Here is a 17,447-nt window from a genome sequence, read left to right on the forward strand (position 1 = left end):
GGAGTATGTTACATTTTTTTTCCTTATGTTATTATTAGTAGTAGTAGTAAGCTGCTAATATATTAATATTATACTGTAATATTATAGATAAGGCTTCCCAGCAGTATATAATTACCAGCTATCAAGAGATTTTGTGTCAGCCAAATGTTATTACCACAGTTGCACAAAGAGGTAATAAATGAATGAACTGACTATATCAGTATACATACAGAAGTGATGATATTTTACATGATGTACAGATAACTGCAGATAAGAAAAGTGTGCCTTAAATCTTTCCACGCCCCTGGGATGGCTTTGGCACCAAATGTTTTGAAAGAACCACCCAGAAGAAAGGGGAAACACCTCCACCGAGACAGTCTGTTTAATTAGAACAATAAAATCATTTTACTTCCTGAAATAAAATAAAAAAACACATGACTTTGTACAATTGATGGTTCGTTTGAGTTGCCGCTGATTGTAAGACAACATGAAAAGACTCAATCAACACTAATTCAGCACAAATACAGGACAAAAATAAATAACAGACCCAAGACTCTGCTATAACTTCATAGTGATGCTACTAGAATACAATGTATTTATGATATTCTTTAATTTTCATGCAACAGTCTCCATTAGGTCCGGGTATTTTGTAGCCACAGGGCAATGTCGTTACATTGTCACCGATTGGCAATGTTAAAAATGACAACTAAAATGCCATTTGCCCTCTCCATTATTGATAGATTTTGGGGGTTCAGGCCTGCCTAAAAATGTGAATTGAGCCCTCTGAGCTGATACACTTCTGCAACCATTATTTAAATCAAGTCAGAAAGTTCGGTAACAAAAAAGTAAACACCCATGATGCCATAAAGCCGCAATGTAAGTTATTGCAGCACAAGCTGAAGTTAATAATTTGGTTAGCTGTAGTTTAGCGCTTCTGCCGCAATAGCAGTAACCAGCAGTGATGGAGAAGGGCACTGACGTTGGAACACATGGCTCTGTGGAGGTTACAGTTTGGAAAGTACCTTGTATGTCTTTTTGGAGCTAAAAAGAGGTCATTCATCTGGTTGTGCAACTACTCTATATGGACACATGTACTGGGCCACACCTCTTTTGAATTCAGATGTGCTCAGTCCCATTGCCACAGGTGTATAAAGCAATTCTGACTGCTTTTACGACATTTGTGCAAGAACAGGTCATTGCAAAGATTTACTGAATTTTGTGTGATCAAGTATAAGTCATATCAGTGAAAAGTTACAACTGCAGTGGCGCATAGTGCAGAGTTGCATACCTCCTGTGGCATTAATGTTAGCACAATGTGCACCAAGAAATTCATGGTATTCATAGGTTTCCAAGGATAGGCAGTTCCTGAAAGTGTAATGTGTAGGTGGCCAAGAACTTTTGCTTTCTTGTGTGGCAAAAACTAAAACTAATTAAATTCATCTGACATTAAATATTTAAATATATATTATGTATTTAAAGGAGAACTGATGGTATTTCAGATGAGATACGTGCTCTTTCCTGAGTATGAGAAGACAGGTGTGCCTGAAAGTTTTGGCTCACCTTGTGAAGTACCTTTAGTACAAAATGCTTTAAAAGAACCATCCACAAGAAGTGGAAAACATCTGCAAAGAGTATGTTTGTTTAGATAGCATAATAAAATCCTTTCTGCTTCCTCAAATGAAAAGAAAGGGTGACGTCTGTAAATCACAAGTTAATTGATATGATTGCTAGTTATAATACAACATTAAAAAAGACAGGACACACTGGAGAGATTATGTCTTATGTCTATGATGTATTGACAAAAGCAAGATGTTGTGGGTGCATGTGCCACCCCACTGAAAGAATCCTGGAAACTCCCTGTTTCAGACCTCCTTTTCCTTTCCTTCACCAATGGCACGAAGAAGGTGGGAAGATTTGGTAGTTCTTACAGATAACACTGTTTTCTGCTGCAGGTACATTCACTGACATATGGTTTTAAGTTACTTCTGTGTTCCCAGCTATATCACAGCAAACAATAGCCTAGAGGTGGTCAAAAAGTATTAGCTACTACACCTTAGAGAGCCTCTCTTTGAAACTTCTTGACACCCCGCAAAAGGTTATGCAATATTTTTAAGTAATTTTGTCTTATTTGGTGTGCACAGTCTATAAGGATTACCCTGCTTGCTCGCTCACTCACTCTGTCTTATAATCTGCTGATGATGACGTTATGCTGCAGTTCCTGGGCTTCAGTTCTCGCGAGGTTACGGGAATCCAGACGCGCTCTCTCTCTCTCTCTCTCTCTCAGTTCCCCCTCCTCCCCAGCCCTCCCTTCCCACGCCCCACTGCGCTGTGGGATAGTGGCACTATAAAGTATATCCTCTCTCGGCGAAAGATAAGAAGCCCGAGACAGGAGGGGGATGAAGATGGCGGACGCCAAGCAGAAGCGGAATGAACAGTTAAAGCGATGGCTTGGCTCGGAAACGGACCAGGAGCCTCCTGTTTTGAAAAAGAAAAAGACGAAGGTGAAGTTCGATGATGGCGCCGTGTTTCTGGCCGCCTGTTCGAGCGGCGATACCGAGGAGGTGCTCCGAATGCTTGACCGGGGCGCTGACATCAACTACGCCAATGTAGACGGTCTCACCGCCCTCCACCAGGTTTGTGTTAGCTCGCCGTGTGTGTTTATGTCAGCAGCCGGTACCATTAGACATAAATATCGACTGGCTGCTAGCAAAAGCTTACCCTGGTACACCTGTCAAATGGAAGCCATTCTCATCCCGTTGTTTACCTACCTAGCATACTCGTCCTTCTCGACGCAGAGAAGGGATGAATCCGTTGGCTTCCTCCTGAGGCTGTTTAACTGGTAAACCGCGCTAACTATGCATACACTTGTCTGAGTATAAGTGGCAAGAAGCAGCAGAGTCAAACACCTAATTTACAGGGCTAATTCTACTTTATGCCTCCATAAACTAGCCTGAGTCTGTAGGTGCAGTCTAATTGCAGTACTGCTGCATTTTTCGGGTTGAAACATTGGCTCGGTTTTATGTTGTAAATACAATCAAGCCAGACAAGTGTCTGTGTGGTCAATTGATTATTGTCGGATCCTATTTAGTGTGTTTGGAGCTTAATATAAATGGTGTTCGTGCAGAATGAACCCAGCAATAGATGGCTGCTACCTGGTTAGCAGTAAAAGTCGTTTTGTTGATAAACCCTCCTCTTTGACTGTGGCTACTCTCTGGAGAGGAAGCAGAAGCTACCTTGCTAACTAGCTTTAGATACAACGTCATTCAGATACAGGCTAATGTTACGATTGCGAAACAATGTTTGCTTGTCACTCTGACTTAAAAAATGCAGTCCCTCATTAATAGTGGGCATATTAGTTTAATTGCCAGGAAAGAATGAATGGTAACAGCGCAGTATTAGCCCAGCGGAGTGTCTGCTAACGTACTTTAGCATGCTAAGATAAATGTCGTTAGCTGTGTGGGGCTTTAGCTGAAGTTAATTCATTCATTAACTGACCTGAGAAACGGCGTCAGTGGTAAATTATGGGCCTCATAATTTTATGCTGTTTTGTGTATAGTTAATCGGAAACGCCTGTGTCGTTAGCGCTTTTGCTACACCGGGATGTTAACCGTGCCAAGCTAGTCATTTGCCCGCTAACTGGGGTAGCTACTTTCACTAGCATCTGTACTTCCACAGCCGATAAACTGAAAATGGCACCTCATCTTGATGGGTTTTAGGCGGTGTGAGGTAGTTTCAGTCCAAATGGGGTTTAAAGCCTGATTTAAAAGCTTTATAAACCACCATGGATCCAGTGATGGAAGTAGGTTGCTTGTTGGTGCAGTAAGCTTACTGAAAGTTGTGACCAGGTTAAGTCCAGTGAGGTGTGCAAAAGCTAGACTAGAATTAAAACGTAAATAACAAAGAACCTGGTGTGTAATTTATGAATTTGTTTCTGTTGCTTCAGAGGTAGCTTTTACCATTAAACAAGTACATTTATTTTAATTTATTTTGTGCTTATTGGATCAAGTGATTACGGGTATACTGTTAGCTTTTACAGTGACACTTTTATAAAGATATCTTGCTTATTTTGTACCAAGAACATTGTAGTTAAGTGTTTTACTTTTTGGTGGAAATAAGCAGGGTGAACGGTTTGGGGGATTTCCCCTTTCTGACTGCATGTTTCTGCCTCTGATAAATAATTTTTCATTCCCACTGGAAAATAAACTTTTATCCCCCCCCCCCCAGGATTTTTGCAGTGTCTTGAAACAGTCAACAGTGCAAACATCAGTCCAATCAGAAACTGATCTCACTTTCAGTGCTTGTGAGGCTGCTGGGGTGAGATGATCAGGATCTGTTCCATTCCAGCTTTTCATTAAGCCAAACTGTAACGCTGGATCTCTGGATCCAGAGAGTTGCAGAAAACATCAGAAATATTGTGTGCTAACCAGTTGCCTCTGTGTTGACATCAGAGTTCTCTCCAAAGGTGATTTGTGCAGCTTCTTCTTTCTTCTTGTTGAGTTGCGGCTCTGCACCAGGACTGTTCTCTGCAACATCCTGCAGTCGTTTGTCGCCTTTTGCGTGATGGCGCAACTGCTGTGATAGGCTAATGGAGAGGGGCAGAAGTATTTGGTTTAAAAAGATCAACCTTAACCTGACCTTCGTTCACAAGTTAGAACATGCTGTTGAACATATTACAGAGTCAGATAATTTCCACATGTTTATTAACACTCAAACTGGGAAGTCTGCTGCTGATCTCAGAAAATGAAGTCTCCTTCTTCCCTTTACAGCGACTTTATAGATTCAGGTAAAAGAGGGTGATGTGTTTTACATGATGAGCCACAGGGAAGCAGAAAAACTCTGTCATCAAAGCAGACCATTTCTCTTTGATTTGTAATGTACCATAGTGGAGTATTTATTTATCCAATTTATTTTTTTTAATTGACAGCATTTTGTGCTGTTTACATTTCGGGTTATTTCATATTAAACATTGAAGCTATGTAGCTAACATCCTCTGAAGAGGGAAACTGTGGTTGCCCCTCTATATTTTTTATTTTTCTCTCTCTACGTATTGCATCCTGGAGTATTTTAATTTGAAGAAATAAAGGATAATGCTAGTGGAAACGAGCATTTGTTTATCTTGTTTGCACTAGCGTGGATAGTGTTTACATGATGTAAGGATTTACAAAAATATTCACATTAAATGTTTTATACTTGCATAGATCTCCTGTGATGTCACTTCATTACTCATGTCCACATGTCTCGTCTTAGTAATTATGAGCACTGCTTTATGCACCACCTTGCTCCCATGGTGTGTTTGTTCTCCAAGACTTAGGCCACTGCACAGATTAAAAGTTTTAAAAGCAGGTTTTAAGGCATGGGTCATCAGCTTTATCTGTATGTGAGTCATGCACGTTGTTTTTTTTTTTTTTTGTTTGTTTTTTTTGTTTGTTTTTTTTTACATTAATTAATCCTGCTGGTAAATTGACCTTTCTTCAAGCTCGTAGTCTGCTTTAATGAAATCTGGAATTAGCATGAACCCCTCAATGCAAACTCATTGGGTGGAAATGTTGCCTTTTTTTGGGCTGATGTCCAGAGATGAACTTGAGTGAGGAAAGAATTTGAAGTGCGGCTCTCCGGACATAACCATCTCTGGAGACGAGGTGTGTGTGTGTGTGTGTGTGTGTGTGTTAGTGTGTTAAAGGCCATGTGATCTCTAGGTTTGGTGTTTTACCAAGGAGCTGAGGAGGGGTGATGGAGGGATTTGTGATTAAAGGGCGAATCCCAGGTTAAACTGCTGTTAAGTTTCTTAAAGATGAGCTGAACAGTCAGTCGCCTCTTTTGTCTTAATGTCTTTGTGTGGGTTTTCTTGTTACATTTTAGATGGACCAAAAAAAAAATCCCTCCAGATAGAGCTGGGCGATATGAGATTTTTTCATATCACGATATGTTTTTTTCATTTCAGGCGATAACGATATCTATCACGATATAAGCCAAATAACTATATTTGTAAGATTTAAATGTGCCGTTGCTCACAAGTAAAATGTGAAATAATCAGCAGCTTGTTTTTATTTAAATATTTATTTCCCATAATAAGTTCAACAGGGTAGATGTACTTAAGGAACATGAGACTTTTTCAGATAAATAAAGGCAAATATTGCAAACTACACAAAAGGCAGCCGCTAAAGCGTTTAAGTTTCAAAATAGAACAAACGAAACAGACTAAATTGTCAATTCCACTTAGAAACAAAATATTAATTCTAAAAATAAATCTTAGTTTGTTTTACAGAAGAACAGACAAAACTGACTAACTTTTGTCAATATCAAATAAACTGAGAACTAAAAGGAAATTCTCAATCTCTCCTTGTTGTATAGCTGAGCTTTTCAAACAGTTTTAACAGTTACTTTAGTCTGACAAAAGCCGAATGACGAATTAGCGCTTCCAGTCAGAGACTGAGGCTACGTCCACACGTACACGGGTATTTTTGAAAACGGAGATTTTCCGTTTTCGTTTTAAAAAATAATCCCGTCCACACATAAAGGCAGAAATGAAGGAAAACGCTGCTATGAACATGCCAAAGCAGCAGGTGGCGCTAGATTCCTAACCGTGCAGAAATGTTGGCCAATCAGAAGTCTAGAAGCCTCGGTGGGAAAAAGTAAACAAAGCTGGGGCATAGAAGCAGAACCGAGTCGTATGTGTGGAGGGACAGTAACTGTGTGTATATGTAAGCATTTAAACACTGCAGAGAGTAGAATTAACAGTATTGTAGAAATTCATTTCACCGAAACAATAACGTGGCGCACAGTGTGACGCATGCACCAGTTTATTGTATTTCCAGACTTGCTTTCGGCACAATTTACAGTGCACGCTACTCTGTTTTTTGTCAGACTTGAAATAGCCGAAATACCTTCACACTACGGAACTTCTATGGCTCTTCCGTTCGACAATCTCTCCGGCTTGGAACCATCATCTGTTCTCTTCGGTCCTTCGGTCACGCTCGGTTGATTTTTCTAGTCGGCACACTCATTTCCTCCATTACGCTCGGCTGGCTGCTTCCCAAACAAACACACATGTGCGGCTTGGCACTTGTGCTGTACGTAACAAGTCACGGACGTGACGCTGCGGCTGTGATTGGTTCGGCTCTGCGCTACTTAATTTGGATTGGCTGCTTTTTTTTTTTTTTTTTTTTTTTTTTTTTTTTTTTTAAGAGGACAAGAGCGGCGAGGTCTATCGCGATAGCTTAATTTCTCTATCGAGTAAAAGTTATATCGCGATACATATCGTTATCGTTCTATCGCCTAGCTCTACCTCCAGATAATAGCTATCCTCGTGAATGAATGACCTCTCTCTTTGTTATGAAATGTGCCATGTTGCTGCATGAGGACTTGATCACTGGTGACCGGTGCAGGTTTATAAATACCACCACAGCCAACACAAGTTCTCCTAACTGGGTTTCAGTAGATGATACTAAGTTTGGGTATGACTCAGTCTGTAGCTTTGCTTTGTAGTTCAGCTCTAGTATAATCTCACGTTTAGGCAGGAGGTTGTCTCTGTGAGTCATGAACCTTGTGTTTCTTTAAAAATGACCTGTTGCTGATGAACCTGTAAACACGTCAATGTCTTTTTGCAGACCTCTTAAGGTGATGCTTGACCAGTGATGATGATGATCAATGATGTCACTATGACTGTGTACAAGCAAGAGCATCAAGGTGAAAAGTCACACTGTTGCCAGGCTCAGTCCAAAGGACTTTGAAGTTCAGTTGCAACACAAACATAAGGACCAACGTCACATATTTTCTTCTCACAAACCTCAAATATGCACATTTTGCAAGATTTAAAAATATTTACGCAACTCTTATTGCGATTACCATGCCGGACAAAGCGATATACCACCTCATGCAGATGTAAACAAATGGAGACTTTGTTGCATCAGCTTGCTGGGGTGTTGGCAATGCTTTGCACTGGAAAACAAAACAAAAATAAGAAGCTTGACTGAATCTGAGAAAATGGTTGGTGAGACAAGACCAGCATGGGTTGTTGTTCTTCAGTGAGAACTCGGTAGTATTTCTAACTACTAGTGTTCTAGATAATATTAGCCTTAAGGGCTAGAGTGTCAGTGATACTTGCTGTGGGACTTGAAGTGTATAGGCATTAACTTCATTTGAGGTTCATTCATTCACTCTTCCTGAAGACACAATTGTAAATGTAAATATCAGACATGTTTGATATTATTTGGGTAAATCTTCTGAGTCTTTGAGCCATTCCAGAGATTTAAGACTGGTTCTTCAATTTCTCACATTGTCAATATTTTTGTCCTGTTTGACCTCAAGGACCTTGGTGGGTACTGATATTTGGCACTCCTCTAGTCTATTAGAGAAACATTAGTGTTTCGATAGCTGATTTGAATTTGTAACGTGATTTACTGAGACAGATTGGTTCACCCAAAACACAGACTGCACGGATGCAGGTTGAGGGTAGAGACGGGATGTTCCAGTGAACTAGGGATCCCTTAGACAAGCGGAGATTCCAGATCACATTGGCTAAATTCGTCCCAGAGCTGTCGCATTCCAAGTCCTGTCGTTCTAGCCCGTGCATTCCTCACATGACGGCTGCTGGAAACCATAGCAAAGAGGGAGCAGAGAAGACATTCCTCAGCTGTCACCTAAACCCCTCCCCTTCAGTCATTCCCTCTCTGGCTTGACTTTCCCTATACAATGCCAAAGCCCAGCTGACTGGTGCTCACTGAGCTCCACTGAAGCAATTAGAGTGGAGGGGCTTGTCGCTTCACACAACAAAATCTACCCGCTGACCTACACCTGAACTTTTTCTTTAGCGCCCCGGGGCTCTGCCCCCCCCCCCCCCCAAGGTGACAGGATTTAGCTTAACATGTCAGAGCTGGACATTACAATGCCCATGCTCTGTTGACATTACACACCCTCATTATTGCCCTAAAGTCTATGAACATTATCTTGCCTCGTCTCCATGACGACTCGAGGGTTGCTAGTCAGTCACTTGTGTTGGTGGATTTGCATGAACAGAGTGGGAGTTGCATAACAGACTGAACAGAGAGAGACTTTCTGGCGGTGCTTAGCAATTTGAAATACTCAGGCTCATGGATCTGTAATGGAACAGTTTCAGACTATGTAGTGGAAGATGATGATAATGTGAGGTGGCTGCGTTTCTTTTCATCCAGAGCAGCATCAGTCATTTTAACACATTACATAATTGCTGTGGATCTCACTGCAGTCCCAAACATGAGATTCTCAGCTGTGCCTGAGGCTTGCAGTTGGCCACTGAGAGGAGGGCAAAAAATGCCTTTGACACATTGCTGTCCTCCTGATAAGCACAGCATGTTATTCTGCTATAGAACCTCGGCCTTCTGTCTTTTTGGAAGAAGAAGTGACACCCCGTCATCTCATTTGGAGAGGTCTAGGATGGCTGCAATCTAAATATCTGGTCCCCCATTTGACTTGTTTTTCTGTGGACTGTTTTCGACTCAAATTTATTTTAAAATGTGCTGATTTGGCTCTGATGCCGTCCCCATTCTGTGGTCTGATATCCTACCTGCATAACTTTGCACATCACAACTGAAAGCTTATCTGCATCAAGCACAGAGCAACACATTCAGTCTCAAGCACCTATCGTGAGCTAGTGGAGCTATGCTGCTATTGATAAAGGTGCAATAAACATCATCTCTTGTTGAACTTCCATATCCAAGACAGTAGCTTCATTTCTGACAAGCATGCATAGTTTACCTGTTACACAAAAATGCCCAAATAATGCACTTTTTAAAGGGAAATCTATATTGATTATTGGTCTACTTAATTCCCGATTGTGTATCAGGCCTGTAGAAACCTTAATGTCGATTTCTGCATTAAAGATCTTCCCTTTTCTGGTAGTCCACACGATAAAGGTCCAGGCTAGTGACTTACTAAGAGGCTCCTAATCCTCAAATACGCCCAGCTAGATGATCTGCCTGCATAATAACCTCTAGATCTGATGGCTGTTAGATAAAGACTGTCTAGGATTACATATTTTGGTGATAAGCTGGAATGCACAGTGCTGTGAGTACTTCAGCATATTGTGAGGTTTTGGAGGGGCTTTATAGCATGTTGTCTAAAAGCGTTAGAAAAATAAGCACAGATGACAAAGCAAAACCTTTGCATGTAATTTTAAGTAGAAGTGTGTTAAGATTTGGTACAGTATGTGAAGCGATTTTAAATGCATTGACATATACCTGACCATCAAAAGCAACACAATTGGGGTCCTTTTGAGTGCTAGGGATATCGTTTGCTGTTAGGTAGCTTTAGTGTATTATTATTATTATTATTATTATTATTATTATTATTATTTCTTGACTGGTTAAAAACTTAGCCTTCAGTGTGATTTGAATATTAAAGACAACAATCAAAATTACTTTAAAGTCCAACTGTTTGATATTTAATTCATTAATTTGTTGTGTACGACAGATGGCCTTGGGATATACAGGAAGCAGGATCTTGTGAGTGCAAACTTTGCGTGTAACACGTAACAATACATGGCACAAAGGGACTTTGATGTGTATAGGGGATGCTTGTTTGCTTAAACTCATTCACAAAACTAGTTCTAGCTAAAGAGTTACTGGGGGAATGAGAATATCATAAATAAACCCCTTTCTAGAATGTTAGCTTAATGTGTGTGTGTGTGTGTGTGTGTGTGTACGTGTGTACGTGTACACACGCACGCCACAGTATTTAGGCTGAAACAGGTTCTTCCTACCCAGCAGTTGCAGCCCACTTTACAAGTCTGCTTTCAGGTCACTTTTCTTGTAAAAGCTTGCACAGGGCTTTGACGTTCTTTGTTATGGTTTCAGGGCAGACTTACTGGAGCTGCATAATCACTCATGCATTTCTAACATAATGCTGAATACATTAATTTAATAATTCATGGACATGAATGTAGACAGTCTAGTTTTTTTTATTGTTCTTTGTTCAGCCCAAACAGTCTTCAGACTGTCGTTTTTGAATGTTTGACTGCGTCTTGTTGTTCCTAATTTTCATCCCTAATTGCTGCTCACTATAAGAGTTATATTTGTGTATAATTTCTAATTATACATCGCTGTTTAATATTTCAGAACATGGTCTAAAATCAAACAAGGAAACTGTACAGACCACATGAAAGACTGTATATTCTTATTTAGCCTCTGATTGCCATTTTTCGTAAATTTGATAAATGATTGTCTTCTCTGACAGCATTGCAGTCTTAGAAAGCCGACGAAATATAATTTCCTCATGAAGTTATTAACTTCGTAAAGCAAAACGGGGACCGTGAGAGTAAACTGTAGCCACCCTTTGAGTCAAAGAGCTGACAAGAATTAGTGTGGTGCCTGACTACAATGAAAGGTGTTGAACTTTACACAGCAGGAACCAGCGCTTCATAACACTGTATGTTCGCGAGTGAGATAAATCTAAATTTAACCTTTGACATAGAACTGCAAGTATAAAGCTGAATTCCAGTCTGGAATGAATCACTGCAGCACCATTGTAACGAGAGCCTACTTGATTACTGAGTGTATATTGGAGTCCCGCAACATATTTTACTTGCGTATAATTGGCAGGTCTCTCCTTGTCAAGCTGGCCCTCCTTGCTGTTTCATTCAGCTTTTTTACCAACCCCATAATCATCAGCAGGAAGTCCCTGTGGTGTTTGCGCGCCAACACTTTGCAACACGCCAGGTCATCTGCCGATTGTGACACGTCTATGATACTTCCATGTACACTGTATTGAGATAACATGTCTGGCTTAAAACTAAATGCCATGAATTGACATGAAAAGCATTTGTAGTTAGTAAATATATCAGGTCAGTGTATATGTTTAATTGTAATTGGTCATGTAGGGTTGCTCGAGTATGGCAAAAACTGTTGTCAATCTTTATGCATTTGTTAAACTTGTCTTGTCTTTTTGCAGGGGATAAATAAGGGGGTAATGGAGGGAGGCAGGGGGGTTGTCAAGTAGGGAGTTGGGCCCAGACTAGCTGGTGCTTTTTACCATAAAGCTCACTTGCAAAGACAACCGGTGACTCTAGGAGATGAAAAGCAGCTGCCAGCAACTGTTAATGATCCTTCCACAGGTTCATGTATGGAAAGCTTTTATGACTTTTATTTCCACATGGATTTTCTTGACCACGGATGGATTGATCTTCTTGACGATCTTTCCATTTGGACTTTCAGTACAGTGGCGAAGCATCTCGTTGTAAAGAGAAGAGGTGTGCTTTCTTTAAAACACAAGACAAAATGAGAGCTTTGTAGCAAAAATGAAGGCTAAAAAGTAAGTTTTATCCTGGTTATCTTGTTTTCATGATCGTTAAAGACCAACATTGTAACCTAAATGAAAATCTAATAAGGCATTACCTCACTGGGTTTGCATGAAACTGTTTGCCCTTTATAAGAACTGTAGGGCAGATGATTTATTTATTTATTTATTTTTTTTGTATGCGTGTGCGGCTCTGACACTGCTGGGATGAGATGCCAGAGACCTCCCCGCCATATGACCTGAAACGGAGAGACTATGCTGAAGTGGTTTCGTTGAGCATCGCTGCAGGTTGCAACTGGTTCACCTGGGGTCGTAACTCAGCTGGATCGAATTCCTCAGCAGAGTAAACCTGCTGCCATGTTTGAGGATTGCTGCTTCGACCTTGCCCAAAAGTGCATTTCGTGTCAAACAAAATGTCTTATGTCACACATAAGTTTTTAGCCAGTTGTAATTATTGCATTGCTGAAAGCTGGCAGCACTGCTCTATAACAATGTAGGAAAATGAGACGCTGATCTCAAACCAGAGGCTGCTATTTTTACCAGCCTGCTTTTTCTAAGTGTTTTGATGAGGTCAGTGTTGCACTTTCTTTGATGGTTATTTAGCACCCTTAAAATTAGACCACATCTCCTTCACTGTATCATGAAAACGTTTGAGAGGTTGATGATAAATAAAATGCAAGCTCGACTGCAGAACTGGTAAAGGATTTCGTCAGGTGCTTTAACAGATTAATGACCGCCACTTGCTTTTCTGTCTGCCCCCACTTTTTCAAACTGTGTATAGTATTTAGCTGCTGTGAAATGTTTTTGAGATGACTTCAGCTTGTGGTGGTTTTTTTTTATTTTTTATTTATTTATTTATTTTTGTTCCCACCCTGTGGCATATAGTGCTCGTTTTCTACTTAAGCCAGGTGGTCTTGGAGTGATCCCGCTGTTGTTTGCTTGGCGGCAGGCACACATCTCATGCTGATTGTTTTTTATGAGCTGTTTTTGAAGTGAAAACACCTGGACTCAGACACTATGAATTCCTCATTGTCTTACAGAACAGCGAGTACAATTAAGGCAGAGGCTGCATGTCCATTTGTTGTCTGTAAGGGTGAGGTTACATTCTTTCCATTTAGTCTCAAAATGGCTGCATCTTCAGCTAACAAAGGGAAAGCGGCCATTGGCCCATTAGACATCACCTGACTTTGACATGTCACCCTTGTTCTTTTATTTGGCACAATTATTACTCATTGTTGTTTTCAGGTATTACATAAAAACCTATTTCATGCCCACTAAATAGTCAAAGTTGCTGCCTTCACTTGTCTGCACCAGAAATGCTACTAGTTGTAACTGATTCATATTTTATTGATGTATGACAGCAGCTGTTTAGCATCGAGAAAGCAGCAACCTCCCTGTTTTCTGATTGGAAGGTGTAAACAAACATGTTGGGAAGTAAGACAGGTTATAGCCGAACTAATAGGCGTGCTTTTGCCTTAGTTGTAAAGAGTTGCGTGTCTGCTGTGTCAGCTGGCATATAACCACTCCATTGGAGAAATGACTACATCCTGCACAGGTGTGTGTGTGGACATGAACCCACGCTCATCATGTAACTTCAGTGCTATATGTGCGTTAGTTCACCTGCATTAAATATACAATATGATTATTGATGAATGTGTTTTAATGGATTCAAAAATTGACAACACACAAAGTTGAACTGACAGTCTTAAATGTAACTCCATTAAGACTCCAACTCCATTGTGCTAAATTCTGGATGCTTTTTAATAAGACGGCTATTCTCAAACTTAAGAACCTGCGGACGGGCTCAAGAGCTCCTTTAATCATAACACTGATCACAAAACTTTTTTTTTTCCCTCTTTTGCGTTTTCACTCATCTTAAACTCTGGAACTCACTGGACCTTAGAAATAGGTTATCAGAAATTAAACTTGGAGAATATATCCATTAAGTGTAACTGTACTCCTTTATACTTGAGTGGCATTGATTTTTCTTGTTAATGCTGATCCATGTGGCCATGAGATTGACTGAACCTGCTGTTTGCTGTGTTCTTGTGAATCAGCCCATGCAGGCCATATTTTCCCTGCAGCTAAATGTCAGTGACAGTAAATGGGCCTGGACCTTGAGAGTCTAAGTGCTTTGGCTAGTAATTTAAGTGATTCAAGATACGAGTATAGCCCCTGTGTATGCTCAGAGCTCATGCTTTGTTTTGGCATATTTCTTTCGTGTTCTTGTTTTGTCCCCCTGAAAACAAGAATTAATAGTGTGCCTGGTAAAGAAAAATGAATTGACTTTTACTGATGCAAAATACTAAATGTTGGTAAACGTGTAGCAGGATGAAATGTAATCTCTCCCTTTTGTTTTAAACTCCTTTTATTAAAGTATTTGTTTAAAATCAATTTCAGTTGATGGTGATGCAAGTGAGGGTGATACGTTGAAGTCACAAAAGTCATGCTAGCTTAACAAAAAGCCTGATTATAAAATAAGATTAGGTAAAACTTAATTAGTGCCTTCGAATTCAATTTTATTTCCTTGTTTTATGGAGCATAAATGTGAGGTCACTAAGTCCAATCAAGCTGTGATGTTAATAGACTGTAAAATTAATAATTAATGACCCAAAACCACTCAAGCTGCTGTATAGGGAACCAACAATTTATTACATTTTGGCACTACGAGCCAATAATTTCATGATCCTCTGTATAAAGATCCTGGGTCTTTTTAAGAGATCATATTCCTTTGAAAAAATGTATTGCCTTTTATTTTGATGGTAAAGACCTAAGCAGTTATTTTAAATGCTCACATGTTGCGTGATGAATGTTTTCTGTATTTAGTGACAGTGTGTAGTGTTGTCACACGTTTATCAGCTGCATGGGATGCATGTTTAAGAAAACTTCTAACTATTAATCATTAATATGGCGACATTTAAATTAAAATTAGCATTCCTGTCCTGTTGATCTTTTTGTGTTTGAAAGAGAGTAAAAATGGATGCATCCGTTCTCTTAGAGGTGGTGATGGTCAGAGGGATCTGGGTGTTGGAGATTTCAGGCCAGAGAGGAACAGGAAGTGGCTGTTTATTTTTCTCATTTCCTCTTTGAGGCGCCGCTAGTGAGCTTGCTCCTTCCACTCCCTGTGCTTTTATCACTGACACCAGCCCATAACAGACATATGTGCGGACATGTACGCTGCTACATGCACCATCGTGGTTCACAATTTCCCTTAAAACAGGTTCTCAAATGGTTTCCTAGATGACTGAGGGCTTTGTTGGATCTGTGTATCAGTTTGTAATTTGGGACTCACTTGAGCAGAGATTATATAAGGAGAATGCACTGAAAGAATCTTCAGTAGAAATCCATGTCTTAGTAGAGCCAACAGGGAAACACATTAGCCACTGTTGCACTGTGCATGTGCATAGTAGAGGTTTCCTGGAGTTTCAGCTTTGCAGTGGTGGATGTTTCTCTCTATTCATTGTCATAAAAAGATAGGTGGATTTTTTTTTTTTTAAATTTAATTTCCTGGCTTGTATCCATAATGTGACTAGCATGACTTTTGCTCAGTGCTCCTGTGGGATAAGCAGAAATGCTGTTTGTGATCCCTGTAAGACCTTTTTTGTAAGGGTGCTTGCCAAAACCTTTCAAGCAGTTTTTAAATCAGATTTCATTGGAGAGACTATACGTGTACTTATTATGCGAGTTATCATTGAATTACCGATTCATTTTAAAATGGCCTTCAAAATAACTGCCTGGATCTCTTTTCAAGGTGATTACTGGGGTGCAAGAGTTGCTTCTAGAAGGGCTTTGCCCCTTTATGAAAGTTTTCTTGTGTACCTCAGTTCACCTTTTTTGTATCTTCAATAATCAAAAATTAAACTACCCACATAATATTTAGCTCATTTTGAGCCACTCCACTATAGATTTAGCCTTGCTATGTGGGATTGTGTAGTAGCTATTTTCTTTTTATTGCTACTCTGGTGAGCCATATTTATACAAGTAGATTAGATGCATACCAGGCAGATGTACCCTTTCCATTTAACCTCTTAGGTTTGGAGCTTGTTGGTGTGAAGGATGACAAAGGACTGTTACATGGAAGGATGGTAATGTGGTTCAGTGCCTCTTCAGTCAACTGAGCAGTCTGTAGAGAAGCATCTACATAAGGGCTCTATTATATGGAAATGTCAACAGAGGTCGCATCTCTCCATGGCTATCTGACCTCTACCTCTCCTCTCCCGTTGCCCGCTCTCGCCTTTAGACCCCTGACATGGAAACAAACTTGGCTCTCAAGTGAGGCTATTGTTGAAGCTTCTGAGCAAAAGCCCAGGCGATGCATACAGTTAGAATCTTGCAGGCATTTTTCCCCCTCTTCCACAATCCTGGTCTCTTTCCATGGGAATCCTGGGGCCATATATGGTTGTCCTCAGTAGCAGCAGCAGTTAGAGCACTGAAGGCGTGTGTGCGTGTGTGCGTGCGTGTGTGCGTGTGTGTGCGTGTGTAGTTACAGCTCCCGACAGAGCTCATGTAGTGTAGGGACCCAGCTGGTCGCCCTGCGGTGCTTCATCCCTCCCCCTTGAACTCTCTGGCCTCCTGAACCCTGTCAATAGCACAGGAGCTGAAATCTCTTTGTCTCAGACGTAAATACACACTGACATAAACACACACTTTCACATGTATACCGCTGTATTAAATAAAATGTCCTACTCCAATTTTCCCTAAAAATGCATATAATCTTTCTTTGCTCTCCGGTGTATTTAATTTTTAATATTCATCCCAACTCTTTGTCTGGGTTGATGCATGTTACTCTCTCACTCTCTCTTTCTCTCACACATGCAAATGCAGACACATGGGGCTCTCATACTTACATGCAGGCGGTAAGAAGGAATTCCTTTTGTGGAAGTGGATGTGTGCCTCTGAGCCGGTGACGTAGCCCATGAGGAGTGGCCAGAGTGCTGATGCCTGAACCCTCAAGGCTAGGAGTATTACTTATCTGGGAATTTCTCCACTGGTATGTTAGTCCAGGGCCTTGCTGCGTACTGGCTAGGTGGTAGCAGAGAGAAGTTGTGCTGTTCAAGGGGGAGGGAGAGGAGTAAAGGAAGGAAGGCCAGCTTTGAGCTCCAGCTGAAGCCACTTTACTGTACATAGTGTTGCTTTATATAGGAGAAAGCTGATCTTTCCCTAATCAAGACAGGAATTATATATTATTAAGCTTTTATTGT

At 40.5% G+C, this 17,447-nt stretch overlaps 1 protein-coding gene across 9 annotated transcripts in view; it reads left to right on the forward strand.

The window, feature by feature from the left end:
• The first annotated feature begins 2,260 nt into the window (after positions 1-2,260).
• ppp1r12a (protein phosphatase 1, regulatory subunit 12A) overlaps positions 2,261-17,447 on the forward strand; it is a 58,558-nt gene continuing 43,371 nt past the window's right edge. For 5 of the 9 annotated variants that reach the window (XM_014333945.2, XM_014333942.2, XM_042220502.1 and 2 more), the window contains exon 1: positions 2,261-2,612. In XM_014333945.2, the coding sequence (XP_014189431.1) occupies positions 2,376-2,612 (237 nt within the window). In that variant the 5' untranslated portion in view covers positions 2,261-2,375. The remainder of the gene's footprint in view (positions 2,613-17,447) is intronic. The other 4 variants (XM_014333946.2, XM_014333941.2, XM_014333944.2 and 1 more) reach the window with 1 other exon arrangement.

This window comes from Haplochromis burtoni, unplaced genomic scaffold, assembly GCF_018398535.1.
Source record: "Haplochromis burtoni strain Fernald_Lab_line unplaced genomic scaffold, NCSU_Asbu1 Contig_49, whole genome shotgun sequence".
NCBI lineage: Eukaryota > Metazoa > Chordata > Actinopteri > Cichliformes > Cichlidae > Haplochromis > Haplochromis burtoni.